The 26,207-nt window shown below is 42.7% G+C and overlaps 2 protein-coding genes across 2 annotated transcripts in view; one reads left to right on the forward strand and one right to left on the reverse strand.

The window, feature by feature from the left end:
• The window catches only part of SFI1 (SFI1 centrin binding protein), a 33,566-nt gene extending 19,514 nt beyond the window's left edge, over nt 1-14,052 (forward strand). Inside the window, exons 14-30 of the mRNA XM_082491895.1 lie at nt 132-310; nt 538-613; nt 1,405-1,500; nt 1,925-2,001; nt 2,649-2,751; nt 3,266-3,362; nt 4,050-4,210; nt 4,641-4,715; nt 4,986-5,060; nt 5,437-5,613; nt 6,309-6,550; nt 7,541-7,636; nt 8,745-9,006; nt 9,685-9,829; nt 10,586-10,709; nt 11,373-11,475; nt 11,988-14,052. Coding sequence (XP_082348021.1) covers nt 132-310; nt 538-613; nt 1,405-1,500; nt 1,925-2,001; nt 2,649-2,751; nt 3,266-3,362; nt 4,050-4,210; nt 4,641-4,715; nt 4,986-5,060; nt 5,437-5,613; nt 6,309-6,550; nt 7,541-7,636; nt 8,745-9,006; nt 9,685-9,829; nt 10,586-10,709; nt 11,373-11,475; nt 11,988-12,095 — 2,196 coding nt within the window. The 3' untranslated portion in view covers nt 12,096-14,052. The remainder of the gene's footprint in view (nt 1-131; nt 311-537; nt 614-1,404; nt 1,501-1,924; nt 2,002-2,648; nt 2,752-3,265; nt 3,363-4,049; nt 4,211-4,640; nt 4,716-4,985; nt 5,061-5,436; nt 5,614-6,308; nt 6,551-7,540; nt 7,637-8,744; nt 9,007-9,684; nt 9,830-10,585; nt 10,710-11,372; nt 11,476-11,987) is intronic.
• Nucleotides 14,053-14,159: 107 nt separating this feature from the next.
• On the reverse strand, nt 14,160-23,358 carry PISD (phosphatidylserine decarboxylase). Its single transcript, XM_082491894.1, has 7 exons — nt 23,062-23,358; nt 20,714-20,879; nt 18,404-18,640; nt 18,138-18,276; nt 17,053-17,202; nt 15,493-15,653; nt 14,160-15,177 (listed from the first exon to the last, which is right to left on the reverse strand). The coding sequence occupies exons 1-7, from the start codon at nt 23,256-23,258 to the stop codon at nt 14,953-14,955; spliced, it is 1,275 nt and encodes a 424-aa protein (XP_082348020.1). The 5' UTR covers nt 23,259-23,358; the 3' UTR covers nt 14,160-14,952.
• Between the last annotated feature and the right edge of the window lie 2,849 nt (nt 23,359-26,207).

Consider the following 26,207-nt stretch of genomic DNA (forward strand, 5'->3'; position numbering starts at 1 on the left):
GTTACTCTTCAATGTGAGAAGAGGAAAATGGACGTTGGAAAGTTCTGTGCATGTCACCTTTAAGGAATTGTCTTCTGTTGTTTGTAACTGGCCTGTGTCGTGAACTCATTGCCACCTTCTTTCCATTATAGGCTGTACTTCATTTTGAAAGGCAACTGTTGTGTTGTTTCTGGTCCTTCTGGCGTAGAAGAACAGCTGCATGTTTGGAGGAGCAAGAGGGCTTGGTCTGTGCAAGAGATCACTACAATAACCTGCTGCTGCTAAAGGCTTTCTGTCTGTGGAAGCAAAATACTCAGGAGAGAAAAACAGAGTAAGAAGGTTTTTTTGAAAGGGAGAATTATTTGGATTGGCCCCGTGGTGGCCTACTTTTGACAAAGCACAATGATTCTGACTCCTTATTTGTGCTTTAGAATCTACTTGTTTGTGTTCACTAAATGACTCACTGAAAATAGCAAGTGCGGACTCATGTCTGTGCTAGAGGGGTTCAGTAGCACAGATTGCATTGTAGGAGAAATAATTAAATTATTTTTCTTATAGGAGGCTCAAGGAGATGCAAGCCTTAAGATTTCACTATTCAAAGTGTCTGCAGCAGACTTGGAACAAGTGGAGGGAGGTGAGAGTGTTAAAAAATAGGGAAGAGCTTGAATCCTTTTTGTTATGTTCAGTTCGCTTGTACCCATGTGGCTAGAAATTAAATTGTTTCTTTTAAGCACTAGTAATTTCTAAGCTCTCCTACCCTTCCAGGTGGATAAAACCAGTTCAGTGTGGGCAGAACAGGAATTGTGTAGGGAGGAGAGGGAGTTCTTTGACTTGTTCACTTGTCTAGGTATAGCAAGAATGGGCCTATTGTTTAGGAGATTTATCTGGGAATGTAACCAGAGGCAGTGTGATGAAATTGTCCCTAGCCAGTACTGTGTATGTACTTCTCAAAACTTTACTGAAGTTAGAAATTTGCAGCAAGGCCATGCTGTATGGTCTGTAGTGGTGTACAGTCATAGCAGGCTCTATCAGATGGCAGTTTGCTTTTATGCTGGGCCTTTTCCTTACCATGATGTGATGTACTAAATGTGCCTCGCAGCATGTCTGGAGAATCTGTGAGAAATTTTGGAGTTGATGCTAGTCTCTTGGTCTGGAATTGATAACTTGAGTGAATTGTATCGGTCTTCAAGAGGATTCCTAAAAAGGGCAGAGGAAAAAAAAGCCTAAACTAAGCCTTTTGGAGGAATAGCAGAGTGCAACACCAGTTTGAGTGAGATCCTATTATAGCAAGATAAAGGATTGATGTTTCCCCAGAGAATTCCCCTGGGAATGTTCCTCTTCCCTCTGCTCTCTACCATTGCCTGTTTTCCCTCCATTGCATCTACATATCTTTTTTCTTTTTTCTTTTCCCTTCCCTCCTTATAGTATGTGGGACATCGGCATGAGAAATGGAGGAAGTTGGTGCAAGCAGACATGCACTATCAGCACACATTACTGGGCAAGACCTTGGCAGCCTGGAAGGTAGGAGGGAGTGTCCTTTTCTTTGTGAGACTTGTCTGTGTGCTTAAGTGTTTCAGTGAGAACCGAAGAGCTGCCACTCTGTTTCACTCTAGGCTCTTACACACCAAGTGTGTGAGGTAGAATAGAGGCTATTGTAGGTATGGTCATATAAGCTCTAGCATTGCTTTTTGGAGCAAAAGAACCAATGTAATCTTGTGGCTTTGGTGAAGGGTATATAATAGCTAGCATTAACTAGCGTGTAATGACTGTTCATCTCAGGAAAAACAGCATTTGATTTCAGCATCTGTAATCTCAGTTTTTCCCCTCTTATACTCTACTGCTGCTACTACTCTACTAAGCTGCTACTAAGAGTTTCCAGAAGTCTTCTCTCCTCAAAGATGTTGGCAGTTGAGGGAAATTTTACCTCTCACTGCTTTTCTTGCAGAGTTACCAACATAACATACAGTGCATTCTATACCAAGTGTCTGAAAAGGAGAAACGGCACACTAGACTGCTGCTGCGGTAAGCCTGTGTTCCCTTGTGCAGCATGAGAGAGAAGCGACTCTTTATCTTTCACTGCCACCATTGTAAATTTTTGAGTCTCAGCGTGGGGCATTGACTCTGCCGTGCACTGCTATTTCTGTGCAGGTCACCTAGCTTAAAGAAGTCAAACTCTTCCTGGGTTGCCGTCTGTTTTGCTTTAACTTTTTTTTTAATCTGTATTTAGTCCCGTGAGAGACACCAGACAGCAAACTGTATCACTCCCTGCAGTGCATGGATTCTGACTGCTATGTTATTAAAGCAGCCTGGAAAATGTAGAGGCTGTCTCACATTGTAGTGAGGAGAGTGATGAAAGATAATATCACTCTGTATTGGTTGTAGTTGCTTTAGTTTTACTACCTCATTTGTTTTTAGTGCTATACAACATGAGTCACTTGCAGAACCTGATTGACTCATCTTAAGATGCTCAGCTTAAGGAAGTGTTGTGGTTTGGCACTGCCTTCTCTTCCACATAGACCTGAAGGGGCAGAAGTTGATTTGCAAGACTGAGTTTATAGAGGCAGATGGGTTTGGTTCCCTTGTGAGTGGGAAGGTACCAAATGAACAAGTGAGAATCATTCTTAATGCTTTTTGTTTGTTTTTTAATTTTTTATATATTTTGTCTTCAGACAGCTTCTGTGTACGTGGAGAGAAAATGCCCTTGCTCTTGTAAGTGAAGCTGAGGCAACTACTCGGGCAGATGAGCACTACAGGAGAGCGATCCTGTCAAAGGTAGGGTCTGTATAGCAGATCCCAAGGTCTTAGTACAGATGCTGGTTCTGGCAGGGGTCAGGTAACGCAATTAGAAGGACCAAAAACTTCATCTAAGAGCCACTACTAAGAAAGGTCTAAAAAGTGGGAGTCCTATCTTCTTCTTAGACACATCTCTGAAACTGTTGTCTTTGAGTGAGCTCATGGGTTTTTGTCTTCCTTTCTTTCTCCCTATTTCCTAGAATGAAGGGAAAACCAGAAGTATGATACAGCACAGTAGTATTACCTGGGAGGGAGGGGGTGGACAGGCAGAGGGAGGGCCAGAAAAGAAGATGCCTTGAAAAATGCTAGGGTGACCCTCTGAAATACTGTTGTATTTAATTTGTAGGGAATTTGCACTATCTTGCTGAGCCTTATGTGAAAAATGAGATGGAAATGGTTATGGTGCCAGCAATGTGGAGCACATTGCTTCCCCTTCCAAAGAACGTTGCAATGTCAGTCTGTATCCTGTCTCTTGTTTGTGTTATATCTTTAGGTATTGCTACAGTGGAGATACTCTGTCTCGCTGCAAGTGTATTACCGTCAGCAGAAGAGGACAGCTGTGATGGAAGCCAGAAAACATTTGAATATAGGTGAGCTGATGGAGATACTGAATTCTCAAAAGACTTAGTTATCTGTGTACGATCCTTAGAAGATGTGGCGTAGTAGGGCAGTATTGTGTCATCTGTACAGGCGAAATGACTGCATGGTCTATTGAGCCTACAAAGAATGTCCCTATAAAATGGGGAATGACTTGGGACTCCAGTGATCTGTTGAAGGCTGCTTGTGTGGCTCTTGCTTCTCTGTTGCTGCCTTGTCTATATAAGGGATGGTAACACTTCCTTCCTCAAAAGAATTTTCCATTGCTAATTTTGGGAAGCTCAGATTTCTCTGTTTTGAGGGCAGTGCCAGTAATCTTATCAATTACTGCTTCAGTCTTTCTTTAGTAATTAGTATAGAAAGGCCCTCAAAGTCTGCGAGCATTTTTGTGGTATGAGCCACGTTCTTGACATGAGGACTCTGAAGCACAAAGAGGGCAAATAATTTCCTAAAGATTATAAACAACGTCAGTGGCAGCAGGAAAGACTTGACATTCGCGCCTCACTGTCCGTTACCTGAAGCATTTCACAATCCTTCTTCCTAGTGTTGAGTACTGTCAGTGCTGAGTATTGCCAGTGTTAAGTATTGCTAAAACAGTCTAGAAGAGTAGCTGATCGCTTGATACTGTCTGAGATTAAGTCTCCTTTTGATATATTAGTTAATTTATCTTCTCCTAACAGTGCGTTTACAGACCCTCTTTCTTCACTGGAAGGAATTAACTAGGGAGTGTCTGATGTTGAGGGCTCAGCAGCACAGGGCAGTACAGCACCACCAGCAGCACCTACTCCAGAAGTACCTGGTGAAATGGAAGAAATATCATCAGTGGTGCCTTGGGAAGATGGTGAGAAGGATCATCATCCCCAGCCAGGGACCCTGGGTGGGGAGTGGTGGGTGTGGAGGAGCAGGCCATGTGCCCTGGTGAAGGGAATGGTGGTTTTGGCTGAGAGGACCATGACAGCCGTGTGCATTGAGGAGGAATGAACATGTCTGTGTCTTTTCTGAAGAAGGTTTGATGCAGCTAGTAGACTTTAAAAGAGATGATAAGCTGGCTTTCCATGTGTGGGATCATTTACTGTTAATGAAATCCTTGCTGGGCTCATAGATATTTGCAGATGGGGTTACACTGTAGGGCACGTAGATATTGAGGGTGGCCTCAACAGAACAAAGGGAAGGTGATAAAGGCTGTTTGGTACCTGTTCTGCTCTAGTAGCATTTGGCTCAGATAAGTGGGGTTTGTTTGCAAGTGACTCACTGTTCTGTTTGCCTCACAGCTGCTACAGAGACAGGGAGATCAGCTAATGACACATAGACTTTGCTCTACTTCCTTCTCTTGCTGGAAGACACGGGTAAGGAATTGTCCCCTGGGTGTAGGTATCTAGCTCCTTGCTGATCATTATCTTATCTTCTCTCCTATTCCATTTACACTCCACATTTCTGGAGTTTTGGTTCCACTGGTGCAAGAGACACCTTACCGTATACTGGGTGAACTGAGTAGGTTATTCTGCTATGGTTCCACCGGCACTTGCTGTTTGGATGGTGCTCGGTTTGGCCAGTGTTTCTGGTGTGGGACATGTAAACTCCTAACCTGGCTGCTGTGCATTTTTTTTCCCTGATAGCTGTTGCAGCAGCAATGGGAAAAGCAGAAGGCAGTTCAAGCATTGTGGCACTGGTCCCATTCATTGCAGAGGAAGGTAAGGGTGTGTGGGGCAGGGGCAGACAAGTGAATTTGCAGATGTGCAGATCATGTGCAGATTTGACTGCAATCGGCAGAGTGCACATTGAATATCTGTTTTCCTTTCATCTTTGGGGTGCTATGTGTTATTTTAGGATGCTGGAAAACTGTCCCTAAATCCTCTTATCCGATTAAAAAATTTGCACATGTTTTTTCCCATCCAGCTTCAGCTGACTTAAATCCCTGTCCCTTTGTCCTTGTGATAGTGTCCTGCTGTTGCTGTGGCTCTACCTATTACTCTCCAGTGGAAGGGGAAGTGTTCGTGTCTGCAGGGGGAGTCCCTGGCCCGGAACCTGCCTTTGTAACACTTGCAGCTATCTGGTGTTCGGTTGTAGGTATTTGGTGCTTGGCTCAGATTTGCCAAGGGGCAACAGCAGAAGAAAGATGGCATTGAAAAAGCCACAGGAGTTTACCACACTACTCGCTTGAGAGAAGGTGTAACCCGCGTCTTGAGGTACACTGCTGGCATGAAACAGTTGCAGGGACAGCGCCAAGCCCAGCACCAGCTGAAGGTGAGAGACAGGTGATTGCTCAGACGCATCCAGGACTGCTCTGCTCTGATCTACTCTGTGTGTGTATGTTTGTGTGTATGTATGTATCTTGGAGCCCTAACACCCTGTCCTTTTATTCAGCTGACTACAGCACTTCAGACTTGTGTTGCCAATTGGGAACTTTTCTTAACAAAGCTATTTCAAAACTGGCTAATTCCTGCTGTAGGCAATTTGCTGGATGAAACCTTTGCATATGGCTAGGTTCTGGTCTCTAAATTCTGTGCTAGAATGGAGCATTAGAGGCTGTGTCTAATCCTGTCTTGGCTTTAGCACCACTTACACATTCAAATGTGGGCTAGTGTCACTTCAGCTTTCAAGCACCAGCCCAGCCCTGTGTGTGGAAAAGAAGATAGGGATGCCTGTATTGGGTGCTGTCTTCCTGCTCCTGGGCAGCTTTCCTATCTCTTTTCCAGCTTTTCAAGGCACTAATTGTTCCATTTGCTAATATGCAGTCTGCCTCATAGCAGAAGTACCCAGTTAATTCTCTTTACCCAAATGTTACCATAGTGGACCTGGTGATTTAGCTTAGAGAGCTGGTATGGCTGTGAGGTCATCAGAAATCTCAGTTCCTTTCTGTGGTGTTCTTTTCCCTGGGTGGCATGGTGTTGCTTCCTACGCTCACCCATCAAGTGCTCTACTATTCATTGTGTTGGCAGGTGGCCTACAACCTTCACCAGTCAGTGTATCGTTGTGCCATGCTGTGGAAACAGAAGGCTCTCTCCAAGAAATTGAATAAGCCTTGTTCTTTTCTGCCACCTCTGAAGAAGCAAGTGTTGTTTAACATGCCTGATGTTAGCTCCGAGACAAGAGGACATTCAGCAGAGGGGGAGCTATGGCCTTCAAAATGCAGTCATCTGCCATTTCATCTTGCTGATGGGGACTCAATTCTCAGCGATCTGTGAGTGTAAAGTTCTAGTCCCTCCTGCATTTCTCCAGCATATATGTAGTTTTACATATATGTAGTCTTATCTGCTGGTCTCTCTCTGCATGGATGTAGTCTGTCTGTGTCTTTATCGATTTTGTATTTCCATGTTTTCACACTGATGACTGTTAGTTCTGTGGAGTTTCTGTAACTCTCTGACCTTGCATCGTATGGCTGGCATTGCAGTTACACAAGACCTGCTGCATAATGCATACATCAGCCCGCAAATAATGAAAGAATTTGTGACTTTATAGTTACATTTCAGTGATGGGGAGAATCAGCTCAGCTATATGCTTTCCCACTATGTGTTTCTCAATATACAACTATGAATTCATGGACTGTTGGCCATTTGTCACAGAACAGTTAGGGAAAGATTTGAAAGATGTATGTGATGGGACTTTTTATCATTATGAGAGCTTATCTATCTTGCCCAAGTGACCTAGAGCTGTCAGTGAAGCTCCTTTTTTTTCACTGAAGTCATGTATAGGGTCTGATGAAATAATAAACATCAAGATCCTGGCTGTATAGAAATTGAACTTTCTTCTTGCCTCTTTCTTTCTCCTGGGGAAGGTATTCCTTGAAAAATTCTTACCAATCATGGGGCAATTGCAAGGAAGAATCTTCCATGGAGCTTCTCAGTTCAGGACAGAAGCCTTGCAGGGAAATAAGGGGATAGCTTCACATTTCTTTCAGCTAGCATGTGCTGCCAAAAGAACTAGTTCTGCATTGTTCAGTTCTGTTCCTTCCACCACTCCTTGTGTTGGCGCAGTCATTCATACGGTGAACCAAATTGTGACATTGTGTTCAAAATTTAATCTTTAGAAACTACTAGTGCATGCAAGGGGAACATTGCAGAGCCGGGATGAATGATGGAATAAGACTGTTTCTTTAGCTGCAATGCCAGCTTATGCCAGTTTAAACTAATCATGAATTTGGGGCATTATTGATTCTGTTTGTTCTTTTCAGAAATGCTATTCGACGAGCAAGGTTACCACCACGGAGGCCTGACTTCCTTCTGGAATCTCTAGAAAGCAAGCAACTGCTGGGACCTCCTATTACTAGGTAGAAAATCTGTTTTTAACAGTAAAGAAAAACAGGGTGACTTATAGTGGGCCTTGTGCTATGCTTATCCCCTCAAATCCCCTTACCTTCATAACACAGAACATTCAGTAATTATGGGACTGTGCATTGCTCTATACTATCAAAAGGCCACGGTGACCTTAAAAACTTCTAGTTTCTAATATGAAGCGGACAAGAATAATGGAACTTTCAAGTTAATTAAATAGCAACCAAGGCTTTTGTTTCATTAGTGAAAGATTTTGAGGGAAAGATAAGGCACATCACTTATTTCCAAAATTAATGGGCTTAGTTAATAAGTAAAGTTTCCTTTCCTGTCAGTCTTGCCACATAAACTCGGATGTTTGAGTTCTGCAGGATGTTGGCTCATTGATTGTATTCACTCCACAACAGGTTTGGGTCTGGATTTAACTAATGTACTGGGGAATCATTAATGATTCTGGTAATGCAGAGCCAGAACTGAATATTTCTCTCTGTCTTGGCTGAATCAATTTTGCTGTAAAAGGAGCTGCTATTTTTATTTTTACTCTTCCCAAGAGGTCTATGCTGCTGAAATTGTTCAATTAAGCAATGGTTTCACTGTCTTGAGTATTCTGCATTTGTTCTAGTTATGTTATCACTTAGAGAGTGATATGTTATCACTGAGCGAGCTGAAACTGTTCTTGCTATAGAAGCTGAAATTGCTTTTAAGCAGATGTTTAGACTGAACTTCTTTGTTACATTGTTCTGTAATTAGCTTTAGAGAAGGAAAATATCTATCAATTTCCTGTCAAAACCTATCTGAGATTGCTGCTTCTGCTCCCCTCTTTCTCTTGTCCCCAAACCAAAATAAGGCAGGATTTTGTGAATGGGTTGAATTCAAAGCTCTAAAGAAACTGTTTTGGCCTGGATTAATGTGGAGGATTTGGAGCAGGGCAGGTAGGAGTGCTGCTTTTTTTTTTTTTTTAATTGGGGTTTCCCCTGCATAGTGAAGCAGCTAACTGGAAATCTGTATGCAAGGGAATAACAAGATTCTCCCTTTTTTTGCACTGACGGCAAAGGACAAGACCAACAGGTTGCAATGTACAGGGACCTCATTCTTTTTCCTTTACAGATCAGAGGCACCCTTTCAGCAAACATCTGTGAACAAATGTTCTGTGCAGACTGGGAACTTAATGCCAACACTTCAAATGGAAGAAAGTACTTGTAAATGTCTATCTCAAATGGGCAATACCACTCATTCCTATCCACCTCTCATACATGGTGTTCTTCCGCCTGTACCACTATGGACACGTGACATGCGCCATACTGTTCAGAGGCCAGAGCTATGGTCTCCTTCATCTTTCATGCCCCAAATGAAAGCTGGAGCAGAAATGGTGAGCATATTGCTGAAGGAATAGTGTTGTCACTGGGCTACTGTCAACATGCACGCTACCTATTGCTTTTTATTCCTGTGGCTCCTCTGGACTGAGCTATTCTTTTCTTGTTCTAGCTATTGTCTTAAAAGCTGACCAAATTAACTGGGTCTGAATACCCTAGAAGTGTTTACCACCAGTCTGAAGCAGTATTTCACTAGCTAACCAATCCACATGTGTGTTGTACTGTAATTCATGCCTTTTTTCCTGGCCTTGCATCCTTCCTAGCAGGATACTTTTCCTAGCAATTGACTTGAGAGTGCTGCTCATTCAAAGAGCAATTACAGTTTGCCAACCAGATTACAGGGATTCAAGAATAACTCAGCTTAGTAGCAGTGGCTGTGGCTGAGAGTCTCAAAAATTGAAGTTCACTTCACCTGCAAGTAGGTGCTTGCATTTTAAACTCCTCTGTTCCACACAGAATGGGAGGTGTTAATCTTGATGAATTATCTCTATGCTAGAAATGAAAGAGCCCATTTCTTAAGCTCTGCTGCTTCTGTGATATTTCATGAGAGGGCTCAGTGACTACAGAGGGTGTCTGAGTGGGAGTAGGGCCTCATACGTCAGGTGCGTCCCACTTGTAAGGCTTACTCAAGAAAACCCTTTGAGGAAAAAACCAATATTGTTCTGACCTTGTAGAGAGGAGGTCAGTGTGTGAGTGATCACAAAGGAGCCCATTCCCAAGACTCTCAACAGGACTCTGTGGAGAAGTTGCAACCAAACTTGCAGCCACATTTGCTGTCACCTGAAGACTTGGTGGGAAAATGGAGTGACCAAACTGCAGGTGAGTCCTCAGATCTAAACTATAGCAGTTGTGCATCCTCCTCCAATACATGCAAAACTGCAAGTCAACTCCACAAAATGTATGGAAGACAAGGCAGTCTCATATACCTGTATCAGGAGGTGAAGAATATCAGTCATTCCTTTCTGGGATGGTAATACAGTTTTGTGGACTCTGCTGAATTGGAGGCTAAAGCCCTGTTCTAAGGATTAAAGGACGGGAACTGCTAGGGGCCGGCTCCTTTTAGCAAGAATGTGCTCAAGTGCTGGGGCATTCTCGCAGAACTCACTTCAGGAGGGAAGAATTCACCCAGTAAGGTTCTTCAAGTTTTCCCTGTACTTAAGAGTATGGTTGTAAAGGGGATGGATGGTGTCTCAATACAGTGTTTTTAATGATATAAGGGCATTAAATTTGTGTTACACAAGACTAGACTTACTACTTACTTCTAGAGTAGATGAATGGCCAAAATAGCATTTGTAGTACTAAGCTATTCACTAGAGCACTTATCTTTTTTTTTTTTTTTTTTTTTTTTTTTTGTATGTATGTAAACTGAGTCTCTAGAGCTTTTAATGCTGTAAGGACTCCTGCCCTCTCACTGCACCTGATCTTTTGGGTGAATAGGTACATGTCAGAGGGTGACAAAACATGTGAAAAGGACTCGGGAGGGTTCCATGTCTCCATTTGAGTAACCGATTTCCTTGAAGAAACAGCAGAAGTCTGCTCTACTTCCATTTCTTGTGCCTTGTATCTTCCATTCAGCTGAAGGGGAAGAAAGGGAGCACGGTTCCAAAGAAGAAATGGTGTTACAGAGAAAGCTGGAAGTTGAACTCCGACACATCCAACAGCAGATGCAATACTACTTCAGCAGGAAGCAAGAACTCAGGTATGTTGCGAAGCCCCTTTAGCCAGCCTTCCTTTGTGCTGTCAACTCAATATTGCATTTTTTGTATATATATACTTTGAAAATAACCAGTCTGTTCACAGCAGAACTGTGAATGAAACAGATAAAAGTTCTAGAGATTATTTTCTCCTTTTAAAAGTTCACTTCAGGTGGGAGAGTACACATGCAACTTCTTTTGTAGTCAGCAAGTGGTTTAATACCTTTGGCAGCTATTGGAGAAAGCCTGACAAAGGTAACTGGCTGTAATCTGAAGGCAGTACAAGTGAGCTTGGCAGAGCAGCTGCAAGTTAGCTTTTAGTGAACTTAGCTTTTCCAGCTGTCAATTAAAAAAGATACATGGCTGGGGTTTGGCAACTTCTCTACTAGAACAAGACATTTACAAAAATGTTTGAAAGAAAATGGGGCTTGTAGGGGATTCAACTGTCAGGGAAGGAAGAAGTCAGGAACTAGGAGTAGGAAATGAAGAAAACAGTTTACAGACAGAATTCTCTGCTTTCCAGCATTTTCTTTTTTTAAAGACTTCTACCATTCACTGATTTGAGACAAAGAATTGGGTCTTATTGCAAGTATCAATTGCAAGTCTAAGTTGGCTTAGACTGTTGAGCTTCTAATTGGGATAAGAATCGTTTTAATCCATTTTATCAGGTCTTGTCAGCAGCAGGCACAGATTCTACAGGAGTGGCTAGAAATGAGCATGCAACCAGAGGACCAAGACAGTGTGCAAGGAGTTCAGGAAGAACTGGACCAGGTGCGTAAACAGCAAACAAATGGAAGTTACTAAGTGATTATCACTAGGCTATGCACTTAGTCTAAAGGTAGGTGTGAGGATTTGTATAGTAAGCTCTTATTAAAATGCCAAGAGAAGGAGAACTTGTAATCTGAAGTAGGCTGTCGAGCAGAACAGACTGCTGTGTAGATGCATCTTCTTAGGTGTTTGGAAATGTAACTCCAGCTCCAATAGACCTTTCTAAAGCTATTTCTCAGCTACATAGCAGGCTTGAGTAGATTCAGCCTCAGATTTTTTTCTATGATTTCTCAGGACAGTGTATACACTGACTGCATCTGCATTGCTCTCAGTCCCCAGGATCATACAGCTGTGTCTGTGGGTACTGCACTGTTACCTCTAAAGCCAGCCAGTACTTGGCTGCTCCAGAGTGACACAATCCTGTCTCTCGATGGTTCTTAAGTGGGATAATACATAGGCTGCTGGAGCTCATTCACTCCTCCGTCACAAAGACTAAATGCTGTTCTCACTTTCAGTTGCAGGTGAGGATCAACACTCTCACCAAAGCACGACTGAAAGAGAGACATCATGTAGAGAACCTGGTTGCCCGCCTGCGTGATATCCAGATTGCTCTGGATATATAATGCATCTGAACCAATTTTCCAGCTCACGGGTAGGACTTCTTGCCGCTTTGCAGGGGAGGATGGAAGAGATGTATACATTCTCTTAGACTATGTATGGCACTTTTATTTTATAAATTACCTTAAATATTTTTGCTTGTTGTATTTTGTAACTACAGCTGGTTAAAAACCAAACCGGAGCCAAATATATCTATCTCATGCTGTGCTCACTATACCTAGATTAGGTTACCCTGACATATCAGAAAGATAAGCAACACTGATAAGACTCTTTATTTCAAAATGTTTGCAATTAAATGAGTTCATGTCAGTAAGTCATACACTTTGACATACAAAAATACCGTGCTACTGATACAGTTGATTTAAATGGATTCTCCATGCAGGAGAAATTCACAGCATTATCAATACCCTCTAGGAACTTTGCTTTCACTTCCAGGATGCGTTGCTGACCACTGCATAACAAGTAATGTTTGTTAATCATCAGCTAGCTCTGCACAGTATTAAGACCATCACAAAAACAGCCACTTGCACTCTGAATCCTCTCCTCCTTAAATTTCTAATAAAGGAAACATCAGGTAACCCATCCTCCATTACTAGGCTAACAGTAACCTCCAGATACTGTGGATCATGATGCTAAGTAGGAAGAAATTAAAGCTTGAAGTTGCTTTGGCTGTGTCTGGATGCTATAGGCCCCAGTGGAAAGGGGGTAAGAAGTTGTCTTTTCTCTCATCCACTGGAACAAATTTGCTTTCTATTGTCAACATGACATTGAAGTTTAGTCAAAAGGCTAGTCATAGCTTCATCCTCTTAGGGTTGATGTTTGCCTTAGTCTTTTCTCACTCGCACTGGTTGACAAAAGTGCATGTTTCTACAACCTGTATATGGTAATATACTGCTGCAGGAGTAAACTTGCTAGTGCCAAGAAGTTTAACAAGATAGGTGGCTGAGAGCCACTTCAAGCTTTCAAACTCCTCCCTGTGTAAAGTGAGGAAAATGACTCTCGGAGCCAAATGAATTTTCTCCTGCTTGTCACCCAACCAGCCAGCATCATCTGAGTCATGGCTGGGCTACATCACTTAGAGGCAGTTTATCATCCCTTCTTTCCTGATGACAAGCTAAGCATACAGGACTTGGCAAACTGGACATTTGTACAACAAAATTATATTCTATTTTCTGCAGTGCATACAAAGAAGGTAAGTTTTTCTTTAGGAAATCAGAGCTGGTCAAAGCCTACCATCTCTTTGAAGTAGCAGAAAACACACCCAGGGCTCAAGCAAGGAAGTAATATGAGAAATCTTTCAGAGAGCAGAAAGGCAGGTTTCACAAGCATGCCCACTCCAACAAGCTCTGGACAGCAAAGTCAGTTCTAAAATTTTGAGTGCCTGGTCTTGAAACAGTTTATTCTCTAAAAACAACCGCTACATTACCTTAAAACTTAATTCCTCTCCTTTTCTTTGGCACCAGTTTTCTGTCAGTTCCATATAGTGCCACATTCAACAAATCCAAGGTGTTAGATTTTAACTCTTCTTGACATGAAGTTAAAGAGGCTCTAAGGTTTTGCTGTAGGATGAAGCTTCAGCATAGAGCTTTCAGCCCCCAGCACATTCCTAGTGTTAAGTATGAGGGCAGAAGTCAGAGCTAGTGTGGTTTTTTTTAATATTTTGAGAAAATGAAATTGTTGCCAGTCCATTATAGGATGGGCCAGGTTGGCACCTGGGACCCAACCTGGGATTGCTTCAGAGATCCGTAAGTTTTATACATAGTCAGTGCATAAGGGCATTTCACTCCGTGCAAAGAAAATTGGTCCTGAAGTATCTAAAACTGTTCTGTAAATAGAGGAATTAATTCTTCAAGAATTTAGTGACAAAGTAACAATGAAGATACATAGCAGAAAGTAAAAACATTATTTTGGCTGCCATCTCTTTGCATCACACAAGAAAAACATTCCCTATGTCTTCTAACCCCTTAATCCAAGAGGTAAAATAACTGTGTATTACAAACAAAATCTTTAAGGCCTGGACTAGCAAGATAAAACCATGGATTAGGAATAGGACTCAGAGCTTTGTCTGCTTTCTTTTTTTTTTTTTTTTTAAAAAGAAAATCCCAAGATGACCAGTTTCATCATATGGAATGTAGACACAGTGTTTTCAGGTTTAAAATACAGTGCAGAGTTCATTTTTAAAGGGACAGTGTCAGGTAAAAGAATTAAATTAAACAGTAGAAAACCTGGATGAGTGTAATTTATTGTACTGATGCTGTCTGTTGCACATTTTGCTTAGTTTGGCCTCTGAAACCATACTAGCCGATTTAACTGTTTGGCGCTCTATGCATTCACAGACTGCCTTCATATAAGAACTTCAGCAGAGGGTCTTACAATAAAATAAATATGAGAACATATTCTTTACTCAAGGTCTGGAAAACAGATATTGCAGATATAAGGTGCGAGGCCTGACTCAGCCTGTCAATGTCCCTTTAAATACAGTTAATCTCTACCGCCACCCTTCCCCACTGCACCTGCACAGCCTAGGAAGGCTTAAAAGGGACTTAAGAGGCTCTAAGAACATAATTATCCTGTGGCACAGTGAGGGGAGAACATGAAAGACTACAGGCACAGGGTGGGACAGAAACCTCCATATTCAACATCTTTAAAGGCAGCTGTACCCGATACATATATGGTCTTTCACTTCTCTTTCTGCATTCAGCAGCACGTAAATGTAGACCAAATACTCTCCAGTTTAATATAGCAATGACATCTTCTGATTTCCTCACCCAGGTCCTGCTGAGTGATACATACTTGTTAAGTGAAACTCAGTGGTGTGGTAAGAGTCCCTTTGTATAGAAAACTTTCTTGCTGGGAGAGTTTCTATAGAGAGCCCAGTGCTTCTCCAAAGCGGATTTTCTGTCCAGCTTTGAGGTGGAATTTGAAGTCCTTGGGTGCCTCAAAGATTAGTACGATCGTAGAGCCTAAGTTAAATTCCCCTAAATGTTCCCCTTTCCTCATGGGGATTCCCTCCTTGTTGTTGTTGGATATGAAGCTGAAGTCATTGTAGGAACCTTTAGAGTAAGATGGACTGTTGGTATGCAAGTCCTGTACAGAGAAGGAAGAAACTGTTACTTGAGGATTTCAGTACTCTGTATTTGTTAGCACAGCTGTACACTGTGAGTATCCAGGCATTTTCAATTCAGGAATTTACTTAAAATTCAAAAGTGCAATAGGAATGTTAAGAAAAATAGTCTATACTGGAGATGACTCCCTTTAAATCAGTCTTAGAACATCACTACTGTGAAATACCTTAATTTCAGGGCAGTAAGATTTTTAAATGTTGTTTGCAATTTTCTTTTATTATACTGTACCACCCTCAACCATCAAAACCAGAAAGCTGCCTACTTCTGTCTTGCTCACCTGGTCAAAGTAGATGCGGATGGAACCCACATTTGTTGCTCCTACAGCTGTTAAGGAGAAAAAGCCATGTTTCCAGTCACCTGTAAGGACAACCCGTTCATTGTGGCAGAACAGTTCCTTGATCCAGCGAGCAACTCCAGGATTCACAGACATCAGAGAGCCTGCAATAGCGAGAAAATACTCAAGTTGTCTGGTTTGTAGCAGTACTGTAATGCCATCTAAATGGTATTTTCAGTATAACTGTAGCTGATCCAGTGAACAATTCTGTCACTTATTTGTAGGAGGAGAACCAAATGAAAGATAAGGCTGTAGTAAAAAACAAAGGGATCACAGATCTTCAGTCTACTGTCCAGAAAGATCAACATTCTTGGGCAGGGCTCATATTACTTTGCATTCAAGCCTTACAAGAAGGATGAGCATGGTGTTTAGTTTCCCTGTGATTCTGCTAGGAAGAATGCAATCTGGAGCACCATCTACAGTTCCCTCTGTTAAAGAGCAAAGGGTTTAAATTTTCATACCTGGAAATGGTTCTTTTCAGGCTGATGAGTACCCACCCCCCTGCCTTCCCTCGGCTTTCACTTATTCCCATCTATAGCTTCACCTTGACGGCATTTCCAGACAGCGAAAGCCTGCCATTGAAGTAGGGAACAAAGTCTGGGGTGGGAGTCCCTTTCAAAATATCTGCCATGGTGGAAGCTTGTTCTAGCATCAGTCATACCTACTCCTCTATCACCAAACTGAGCATGCAGGGACTCATTTCCACACTATCCGATGCTATTCCTCTATTAAAGATGTAACCAACCTACTTCACACTAGTGTCATCTACAAATTCACAAGTGACAACTACTGTTAATTGTCATCTGATGGGCCCTTGAGAGAGATCATCAGGGTAAGGACAGAGACAGAGCTAGGCCCTAGTCTCAGCCCTGATAGAATTGAAAGAAGCCTTCTACTAAGAACATAAGCTTCCTCTAACAAGAGGCTACAGGCTACTAAAAGGAGCTGAAGAAGGTTTTTACAGCTTAGGAACAGGTTTCACTGGTTAACTATCCAGTGCGTGAGAGCAGCCCCCTTCCAGTCCTCTTTGGGAAATGCATAAAATGTTACATGCTGAATTAGAGTATCTGCAAAGATGAGGACAAAAACATCTGATCCCAGCTCCAGTAGTATAACTGGTTAGTTGCACCTTCTTTGCCAAGCATGGAAAGAAATCATATTATAAGCTACTGTTTGCTCTGATCTGCAGAACTATCTGTATTTCAGGTGCAAACTGAACAAATAGTGTTTGGGAACACGTCAGGTGAGCATGCAGCAACAGTTATTTCAAAGAACTAAAACAGCTTGAATGCAATATTACCGTTTTCACCACTTATATGTGATTTGTTCTGGTAAACTATACTACTGTAAAATTTGTTACCATTTGTGACAAATAATTTTTTTACGGTTATCTATCATGCAACTGTACAACTGCTCTACTGGCATGCCTTGTTCCGCCATGGCCCATACCAGTGTTTCCCTCCACAGCTGCTCTGCATTTGTTTTCTAGGAACGGAAACCTACCTGGGAAATGTCGTCGGTGTGACACTCTCCAGTCAGTGGGTGAGTGGAAGCAGTGATAATCCCCTGGGGCAAGGTAGATTACACAGTGATAGAGCTCATTCCCCTCCTTGGTGACTAGTTGTTGCTGAAAAGAGTTACCTGCTGGTGGGGCTGCAAAGAAACCATAGGAAAATAAGGAGGTAAAGATATTCTTCACACGGTCATCACCGTAGCCGAGCAGTCTACATTAGAACCAGTGGTAACAGCAGAGGACTAAATGCAGTCCACATGTATTGTTGGGACTACAAAAAGACACACTTTGTCCAGGAATACAATATTTCAAAGTGTTCTTTTCCCTTTACAACAAAATCAGATCCTGTATTGGTTTAATTGTTTTGGAAGTTCCTTCATTTTGGAGTTTGCCCTTCCCTTAACAGAAGGGCAGAAACTGAAATCCAGTGAACCTGAATTTTTCTTAAAGCTACCCTTTTCAAGAACAGAATTTTTCTCAAAGTGACCCTTTTAAGAACAGAATTTCTGCAGAGTCCCTAGTTTTATAAAATGCACTAGTTGCATTTGTGCTCATTTTGGAAATAAGCCTACTGTTGGTAGAACTCAGTCTCTCCGGTCCCCTTGCCAGTTTAGCAAAATGTGTTGCTTTCATCAAAACTCAAGGCCTTGGAGACAGTGCTTGAGGTGCAGCAGAGCAGTTACAACACAAGTCATTAGAAGAAGAAAGCTTGAGCATACATCTTGTTACAGAGCAGCTTATACAATTTTTGCTAACCAGGTGCTTGGGCACGTTTCAGTCTGACAGCAGGAGTGCTACAGCGCATTACAGTGGCATATCTTGGAGTCCATTGTAGGAACCAAGCAATTAAATTCAGATAATCAGAATGACCCAGGCAAGACAGTATAAAGCTGCTGGTGAGAAAAAGAAGAACTAGAACAGTGACATGTTTATCTCCAAATAAAACAAAGCAAAAATCAGACCGGCTTTTGTTCATGATAATATGAGAAAGAAACACACAAAAAAATAAGTGATCTCTTTTTTCTTGTTCTTGGAGAACACTGGAAGGGCAGAGCAGAATAAATGCAGAACTCACCCTGGCTAAAATGCAGTTCCTCTGTGCAGATGCGAGGTCCCAGGAAAGATTCCAGAGAATAAGTAACTCCTTTTACTTGCTCCACTTCACAGTTTTTTACCTGTCCAAAATTAAGGATCTTTCCATCAGAGGGACTAATCTACAACGAAGAGAAAAACACGAAACACATTAAGAATTCATTCATTCCTCTTAAAGCAGAGGTGTTCCTTTGGGGGCTGGGGGGAAGCTGGTAGTGTAGTGTAAAGCCTTCATTTCCTTTTACTCACCACACTGTGCAAACAGCAGACCGGCCGCGCTTGTGGTTTCAGCTTCCTGCGGAAGAATTCACTGAGGTTTCTATAGTGATGCAGATCTTCGACAGCTGCTTCCTTCATGTTCACTCCAAACGTCCAGATGTACAGGCTGTAAACAGGCTTCCGGAGCCATGTAGGCAGCTCCACCTGGTTCAGGCGACCCCAGGCTCGTGAGAGCAGTCGAGTTGGTACCGATTTGTACAGAGCAACCTAAAGAAAGAAAAATTGCACCACATCATTCCATTCTTTCCACTGATGGCACGCTCTTACTTTTCCCCATAAACCAGAAAGGAACAAACTGTTCCTGCTAACCACTCCCTTGAATTCAGTGGGTTACACCACACACAAAGTAGCCTTTAAGTCAGAAAAAAAATCAACACTGCACTTCATCCTCAGTCCCTCCATTCTGATGAGGGCAGACCAGGGAGGGACAGGATGAAACTTACTATAACCTCACACTGAAGCCAGAATCTCCAGCTCCCCTGCAGGCTGAAGCTCTGCATTCAAGTTACTGGAAACTTCCCGATGTGAGGCTTACAGAAAGAGAGACACACTTCACATATTCTAGTAGAACACTCATCGGAAGAATTTAACATTACCAATATATGCATTTTTGTGAATAACCAAATGAAAATTGACAGAAAAATAATTTCTCAGCATTTGACGACATGCTTCTCTGAGCATCAATTAATGAGGGTGTTTTTCCACATCCCAGTATTGTACTGCTCTAATGATACTAGTACAGTTGACAAAACGTACCCACAAGGATGCAACTACACCAGTATAAACTCCTGCCAGCCTTACTCCCCCTCTCACAACAACAGGAATTGCTAATTGCAAGAATATAAAGTGCCTTTATTCCTGTAGAAATATACCTTTGGGCTTACACCAAAGCATAAGTTTTAGTAGCAAGAAAAACAAATGAAACAACGTAAGAGGTGTACGCTATTGATGTAACTGAACAGATGACAGTGTCTTCCTGTTGGTAATTCCAGCAGGTAACTCTCCAGGGGTTTGTGGTACATAGTATCCCAAAAAGCTCACAGGACCGTGATGTAATCAGGGGGTGGACCAATGGAACTGAACCCTCTGAAACCAGTTTCGCAAAAGAAGTAGTGATCTGCTGAATGTGGTACAATTTTTTGAACACTGCAGCTCAGCTACATTTCATTCCTGACTAAAGTTAGGTTTTTTCTTTTTCTTAGTGAGTCATAATTTATTCTCAATATTAATTATATCCTTCATAATTCAGTCTTGTAAAATACAGCCATAAACACAAACAGAAGCACACGCTGGCTGAGAGCCTGTCCGTTGTATCAAACACAGCAAATTAAGATTTCACTCACAAGTCACTGTCCTGCATGACATTAAAATACAGTGATATTTCAGAAAGAAAACACCAACCTAATCTTACTTTAGATAAAAACTTCTAAATGAACAGTACCTGAGGTTATATAAGGTGAAGTACTGAAGAATAAAATGTTTTGACATTTTATTTGACATGCCTTATACGGTATTAGTTTCTAAACTCAATTTTGCTCAGTTTCCCACAAACACTAAAAATATGCAGATACAACTGTAAAATCACAAAAATCATCAAATGTGGTATTTCCTAGTAGCCTCTTCTCTGCAAAAGTGCCTGGTTTTCAACTCGATGGGATCAAACAGAACAGCTATTCAATGAAATTGTCTTAAGAAAGGCAATTTTGTTGCAGTTATCAAAATATTTACGTGGCTGTTGCATTCTGAAATTGCATGCGTGCAGAGAATATCCATATGTAAGGCTTCCTACACCCTCCTCAACAGTGCTAGGGCAGAGATTTGCATATCATTAGGACAGGCTGGATTACAAACGCTCGAGGAACTCGAGGAACAAACCCTCTGTGTGCAAAAATGACAGAAAGCAAGAAACCGTTTCGGTGTGGCCAGGAAAGGGAACTGGAGAAGCGGTTTGCTCTGCCTTATCCCAGCCCTGAGGTCAACTTTGAGGTGACTGAATTAATTCAAAAGTTTCTGTTGATTTTCCTGAGTAGACCCCTGACTCTTAGGGGTCAAAGAAATTCTCTGCTACTGAAAAAAATTACTTGTCTGTGAAGCAATTAGTCAACGTGACTACGACCAGTAAAAACTAAAGGGAAACATGAACTGCATCTCTCTGCTTTCATACTAGTGCCCATCAGCCTGTCCTACACCAAACAATCTCTCCACCCAGCTGCTGCCAGCTCCCTGCAGTATAAACCGGCTAACGTACGCGAAGCGCAAGAGAGACCTGCTCACACTTACCCTGCTCATAGGCCTCCATCCCACTCTGGTCAAGGGTTTAAGAGCACCGAAAGGCAGAAGATAATAGAGAATAGTCAGAGGCCAAGAACGGAGTTTCAGAGCAGGCCTAGACATACAGCTTAGCTGGCCCAACCTTCGCCTCAGGGCCAGCTGGGGAAATTGCAACCTGAAAGATTACATACACAACATAAGATGGTCAGCCATCTCAGCTTCTGAACTGCCAGCTTCTCATAGCTGGGGGTGATGTACTCCTGCTAATCTTTACTTAAACAGTGACTCTGCAAGTTTTACTCCTTTATTTTGATCAGTTCTTCCCATTCCCAAAATAGAAGACCAGTTTATCTCAAAAAAAAAAAAAAACAAACCACCACCAACAAAAAATCCTCTGTCCAAAAAAATGGTGTTCACTCTCACAGGTCATATTTTATGAATGACATCCTCAAAAAGTAAAGCCAAGATCACTTGCAGGTGACATTTGAAAACAAAGTCACAGCTGGTTCATCCAACTAATAACACCACATGATAGCGTACAGTGGAAATAACAAAGAGCAAAGGTTCTTCTTCCAAATATCAGATTACATCCCCAGAAAATGTTTCTTGTGACTGCTCCAGCTGTTGAACAGCCAAAGTAGACAGCAAATAATATTCTGAAAGCTAGGAACCTGTGATGCTGGGACTTTAATAAGAACTCTATGGAGGGACTATTTTAAGGAAAAAACAAATACTCTGATGAAGGAAATCCTTGAAACCTAATAAACTGACGTCCCCGAGAGGGTTCATGTGTTGAAGGCATTTTGACTAGATTGTGCCTCAAGTTGTATTTCTATATCACAAAAGATGTTGGAGACAAATTTACACAGACCTGTTGGTCATTCACTAACTTTGGGAAACAAGTACCTACTTGAGAAACAACAGGAGTGGCAATCCTTACTTAATACAATTTACAAATTAAGTAGTTCCAAAAGACATCTTTCCAGGTCTTAAAACCTTCACTGGGTGCCCTGGTTCTGCACAGAGAACATGGACAAAGCTGATACTGCTAGTGCTGCAAGATAATCTAGTTTCCATAGCCCAATAACCAACTCCTTTGCCTCATAACCAACTGCATCCATGATGTTTTGTCATGTGGATGTCCTGACTGAGAGGAAACTCATTTTGTACAACTGGCCACGGGGAGAAGTTGAACTCATAACTCTAAGAGGGAAAAGCTGCTCATCTTATTAGCAGAGGACATTGTGGGCCTCAGTTCAGACCCTTGCAGCAGGGCTGGATGAGAGACCCTTCAGATCCCCATTTATTCTGAGGCTTCCATTGGCATTTCCAAGGTCACATTATCAAATGAAAGCCTGCCTACTGAGGGCAAAATACTCACAATCTTCTGGGGACTGACTTAAATCCTGGCTAAGAGACTGTTCCCCACACACTGCTGAAGGCAGCATGCCTGCAACCGGCATACAGCTGTGTGCGCACACCAACTGCAAGAGTATATATAAAAAAACTGTGTATGTCCTTCCAAGGTGGAAAGAAGCTAGGAAATGAGAAGGAAATTTTCTTGCCAATACATTCTTTTCAAAAGTTGGATCAGAATTAAGATACCATGCAGGCAGGTACAACTGTCACCACTTTGGGATGCAAGATGGTGCTTTTGGCTCAGAGATTTTTTTCTGCAGAGAACACAACTTCTTTCACAAGAATTAATAACCAAAAAAAGAGAGAATGATCTGTGCATCACAATGCAAGGGGGAAAGAACAAACAAACAAAAAACCCCAAGGAGATGAAGTGCTGTCTCAGCAGAGGTAAAGCCGGCTTTCTTCTCAGCAGGAGCTGGGCCTGACTCAACATGGGAATAGGAAGGGACGCTGCACATGCTTCCTCCCATCCTTACCACCCACTAGCCTGCAGTCTGCTGGTGGGCTGGCGGGGCCGGGAGCCCGGTTGCCAGCATAGAACGCAGAGGTCCCGCTCCCCCTCCCGCGGCTCTCCCCCCCTTCACTGCAGTCGCTCATGGACCAATCCCTGCAGAGCTGCATCCTGGCAGCTCGCTCCGGAGCCCTCGGGCTTCTCACTGCCTTGGCCTGGTTTCAGAGCAGTCCCTCACTAATTTTTCCATTCTCCTAATGATGAAGAATAGAAAGGAAAGGAACAAAAGCCTCCCCTCGTTCCCCTTGTCATATAACAGCCTGCCCTTCTCTGCCAATTCAACGCATAAGGAGCTTTGTAGTAATTAGGCCAAACAAAAGCTTTGCAGATGGCTGTTGCTCCCTCTGCCCAGAAACCCTCCCATCCTCCCTCCCTTGGTTCTTCCTTCAGTCACTATTCCTGCAAAGCAGAAAATACCAAACAGTACCTGAAACGAGTTCTCCTATTTGGTGTCCCACCAGCAGAGCCAGCCAGGCCTGAACTCTCCAGTTGTGGGTGCTGGTCCCCGGCACAGCTGCTGCTGCCGCCGTTCCCTGAACGCAGCCTCCGGACATGAATTTTAACTTTGTGGAGGTTGTAGCAAGAGGGTGGAGGGTTAGATAAAGCTTTATAGCATCTCACCATTTCCCTGTGTGCAGATCTGGTCCCTGCAGGGTGTTTGACTGACACATCGTCAGGATGATGGTTGGTTGCAAGGCTCAGTCTTTTTTCCTCTACCTCTCTTTCCTTTGCTTGCTCCGGCACAGGAGAGAGGACACGGCGTCACAGTTCCTAATTCCCTCGCTGGTTTGTCTCTGGATTCCCCCTCTGTTTCCCACTTGAGACTCTGCTACGAGGGTTGCAGCTATTGCAAACAAACAGGCATTGTGTCATATTTCAACATCGCACTACGAAGCCAACTCTGCACAAGATAAAAACGAGCTGTCCGTATAAGCAGTCCTTGCTTCTCGCTAGTCAGGGTGGCCATTGAAACTCAACTCTCCAAAAAACACCCTGCAGTCTCGTGCTGCCGGGCAGCGATGCGCTACAGTCAGAGGAGCAGCCAGCTGGCCTCGCACAGCTCACCCCAGAGCCGCTCTGAATCCGAGGCTGGGAGGAGGAGTGGGGCGGAGAAGAGGAGGAGATAATTCCCGGCTTCAATTCTGCAGTGCAGCAGCTGCCGCTACAAAGAATTCTGGACTGCTGAGCACCAAAAATCCTTTCCTGCTCTTAATGTCCAGCTTGGAAAGAAGAAAACAAGAAGGAAAGGAACCTCCTTCTATTCTACCACCCTCACCAGACACCAACGTCCATCTCCTGAAGTCTGTTTCCCTCTCAAAAGACTCACATGGGGAGCAGGTAAAGGACATTCTTCTACAAATACCCAGATATTTAATGAAATAAGCCGCTTTTAGGGCCAGCTTGAGAATCGGGTATAAAAGTGTTAACATGTCCATTACGTGATGCTCAGTACTGTCACAGTTTATATGCCCAGTAGAACTAAAATACAAAGCATGAGTAAAGGAGGCTGTTTTGGTTTTGGTTTTTAAAGACAAAAAGCTGCAGTATTTCTATCTGAGCATTCTGAGTATACATCATTTCCCTTTGACCCTGCAGACCACATTTCCAACACAGATTTTCTGCATCTCCTGTTGACTGGATTTGGATTGAAACTGGACCCCTGGTTCAGAAAGTGGAAATTGGCTGGCTACATCTCACCTCAAGATTAACCCAAATACCCAGAACAGTTTAGGGCCTAACTCTAGCGGCCATCCATTTCACTTACATTTTCTGTTAAAGTGTCGGTTTAAAAAATAAAAATTCCTTTGTTTCCAAAGCTCTCTAAACACCATGACAGCTGTATGGCTAATAGAGAAAATAAAAAAGAGCACTGGTGTTCTAATGTGAGAGGGAAACATACTCCCTCCTTCCTGAGCCCTGTGCCAACTTTCTCTGGTTTTGTATTTAAAATATCATTCAGTCTTTCTCTGGCTGGCACAAGAAACTCCTACACAACAAAAAGCAAGCCATCTGTATAGTAAAATGATGAAAGCAGTTACCCAAAATCCCATCAAAATTCAAAGAAAAGCAGCGAGGAGCACAGGCGAGCTAGTTCTCTTGATCTGCCAGGAACATTAGAACTTGCCACCATTAAATACTAAATTTTAAATAGAAACAAGCTAAGTTAACATCATTTCTAAAGGTGCTTCATCAGACCAAGATGAAAATAATTTTCACACTGAACATGCATCTTCACAAAGCTGTGGAGTGTTCGTTGGTTGGGCGGGCACTGGCGAAGCCAGGCAGGAGCAGGTGGGAGTCCCCAGCCCGCAGCCTGCCCTTTGCATGGGCGGCTTGCAGCATCCGGCCGTGCCCAGCTCCTGCAGGCCAGGCTGGCACCCTGCTCCCCACTCTGATCTCCTCCTCTAAGGACCTTCACCTGTGCATGACTTTGCAGAAAGACAACAGAGCAAACAGAAGGCTTATCTACATTTTCTTCAGGACTCTTCCCTTAAGGATAAGGGAACTAAACCCACAGGCTCTTTCAGTAAAAATTCAGTATCTCATCCCCCAAAACATTTTCAAGAAATTATTATATTCTAGATTGAACAAGCCTGGGTCTATGAAAGCAGGGAACAAGTTAAACAGCTCACCTGCTCCCTACAAATGTCCGTTCAACAGCCAATGCAGTGGGGACCACCACCCTTCAGTTCTAAACAAAGTGTGGTGCAAGAGATTCCCCTCCTAGGAGGGAGAAATACTGGTGTTAAAAGTTTTTCTCCACTTCCTCAAAAAAAATGAATTCAGATGAGTAAGAAAACCTATGTTTCTCTTAAATTCTGTTCTACTGACCTCATTACATTCGCCAAGATCCAAATACCCAAGTCCTGCTTAAACGCCGACATATATGGCAAATTGCCATCCCTGTAGCGGCTCCCCAGAAGCAATGTACAATTCCTAGAGTGTAAGAAGGCTGAAATGAAAAATCCACCATGCGTTTACCTATTTTCCATGGGGAAAGGAACAAGAACTGGTGATCAACCAGCTCACGACTGAGGAACTCACATAATGGCATCTCAATCGCTGAATTTCTCGGATGCAGGCAGTGCCACAAAGCCTGTGTTAGTCCCAGACTGCCCCACCTGTCTGAGCTCACCCAGAATCCACATTAGGTAAATAAAAGCAGCAGTTACCAGCAGGTATAAATCCCTAGAGAATTATTATCTAATAGAGAACTGCTAATCTGCCAGCTATGCAATACTGTTCTGCTCTGTCAGCTCAAATAAGCGTCAAATCCAGTGACCCCATTTAATTACTTGTCTTTTCATTACTACCTCAAGCCCTTCCCTCAGGTTTTAAAAAATGATAAAGCAAAGCATTTGCATGAAAGACTAATCTGCAACCGAACTTCAAACCTGCAGTCTCAGTTTTAAATCATAAGCATGAATCATTAGGCTTGGCATGCACTAGTCAAATGCTCACAGCCCTCTGGCCACACTTTCTACATTTGGTAATGGAACTACTGTTTAAAAAATGCACCGTACGCATTCAAATGCTGTATTCTGTTTAAGTGCCAGCAAAAATAACATCTTG

The sequence above is a fragment of the Vanellus vanellus genome, assembly GCF_965231255.1.
Source record: "Vanellus vanellus genome assembly, chromosome: 16".
Classification (NCBI taxonomy): domain Eukaryota; kingdom Metazoa; phylum Chordata; class Aves; order Charadriiformes; family Charadriidae; genus Vanellus; species Vanellus vanellus.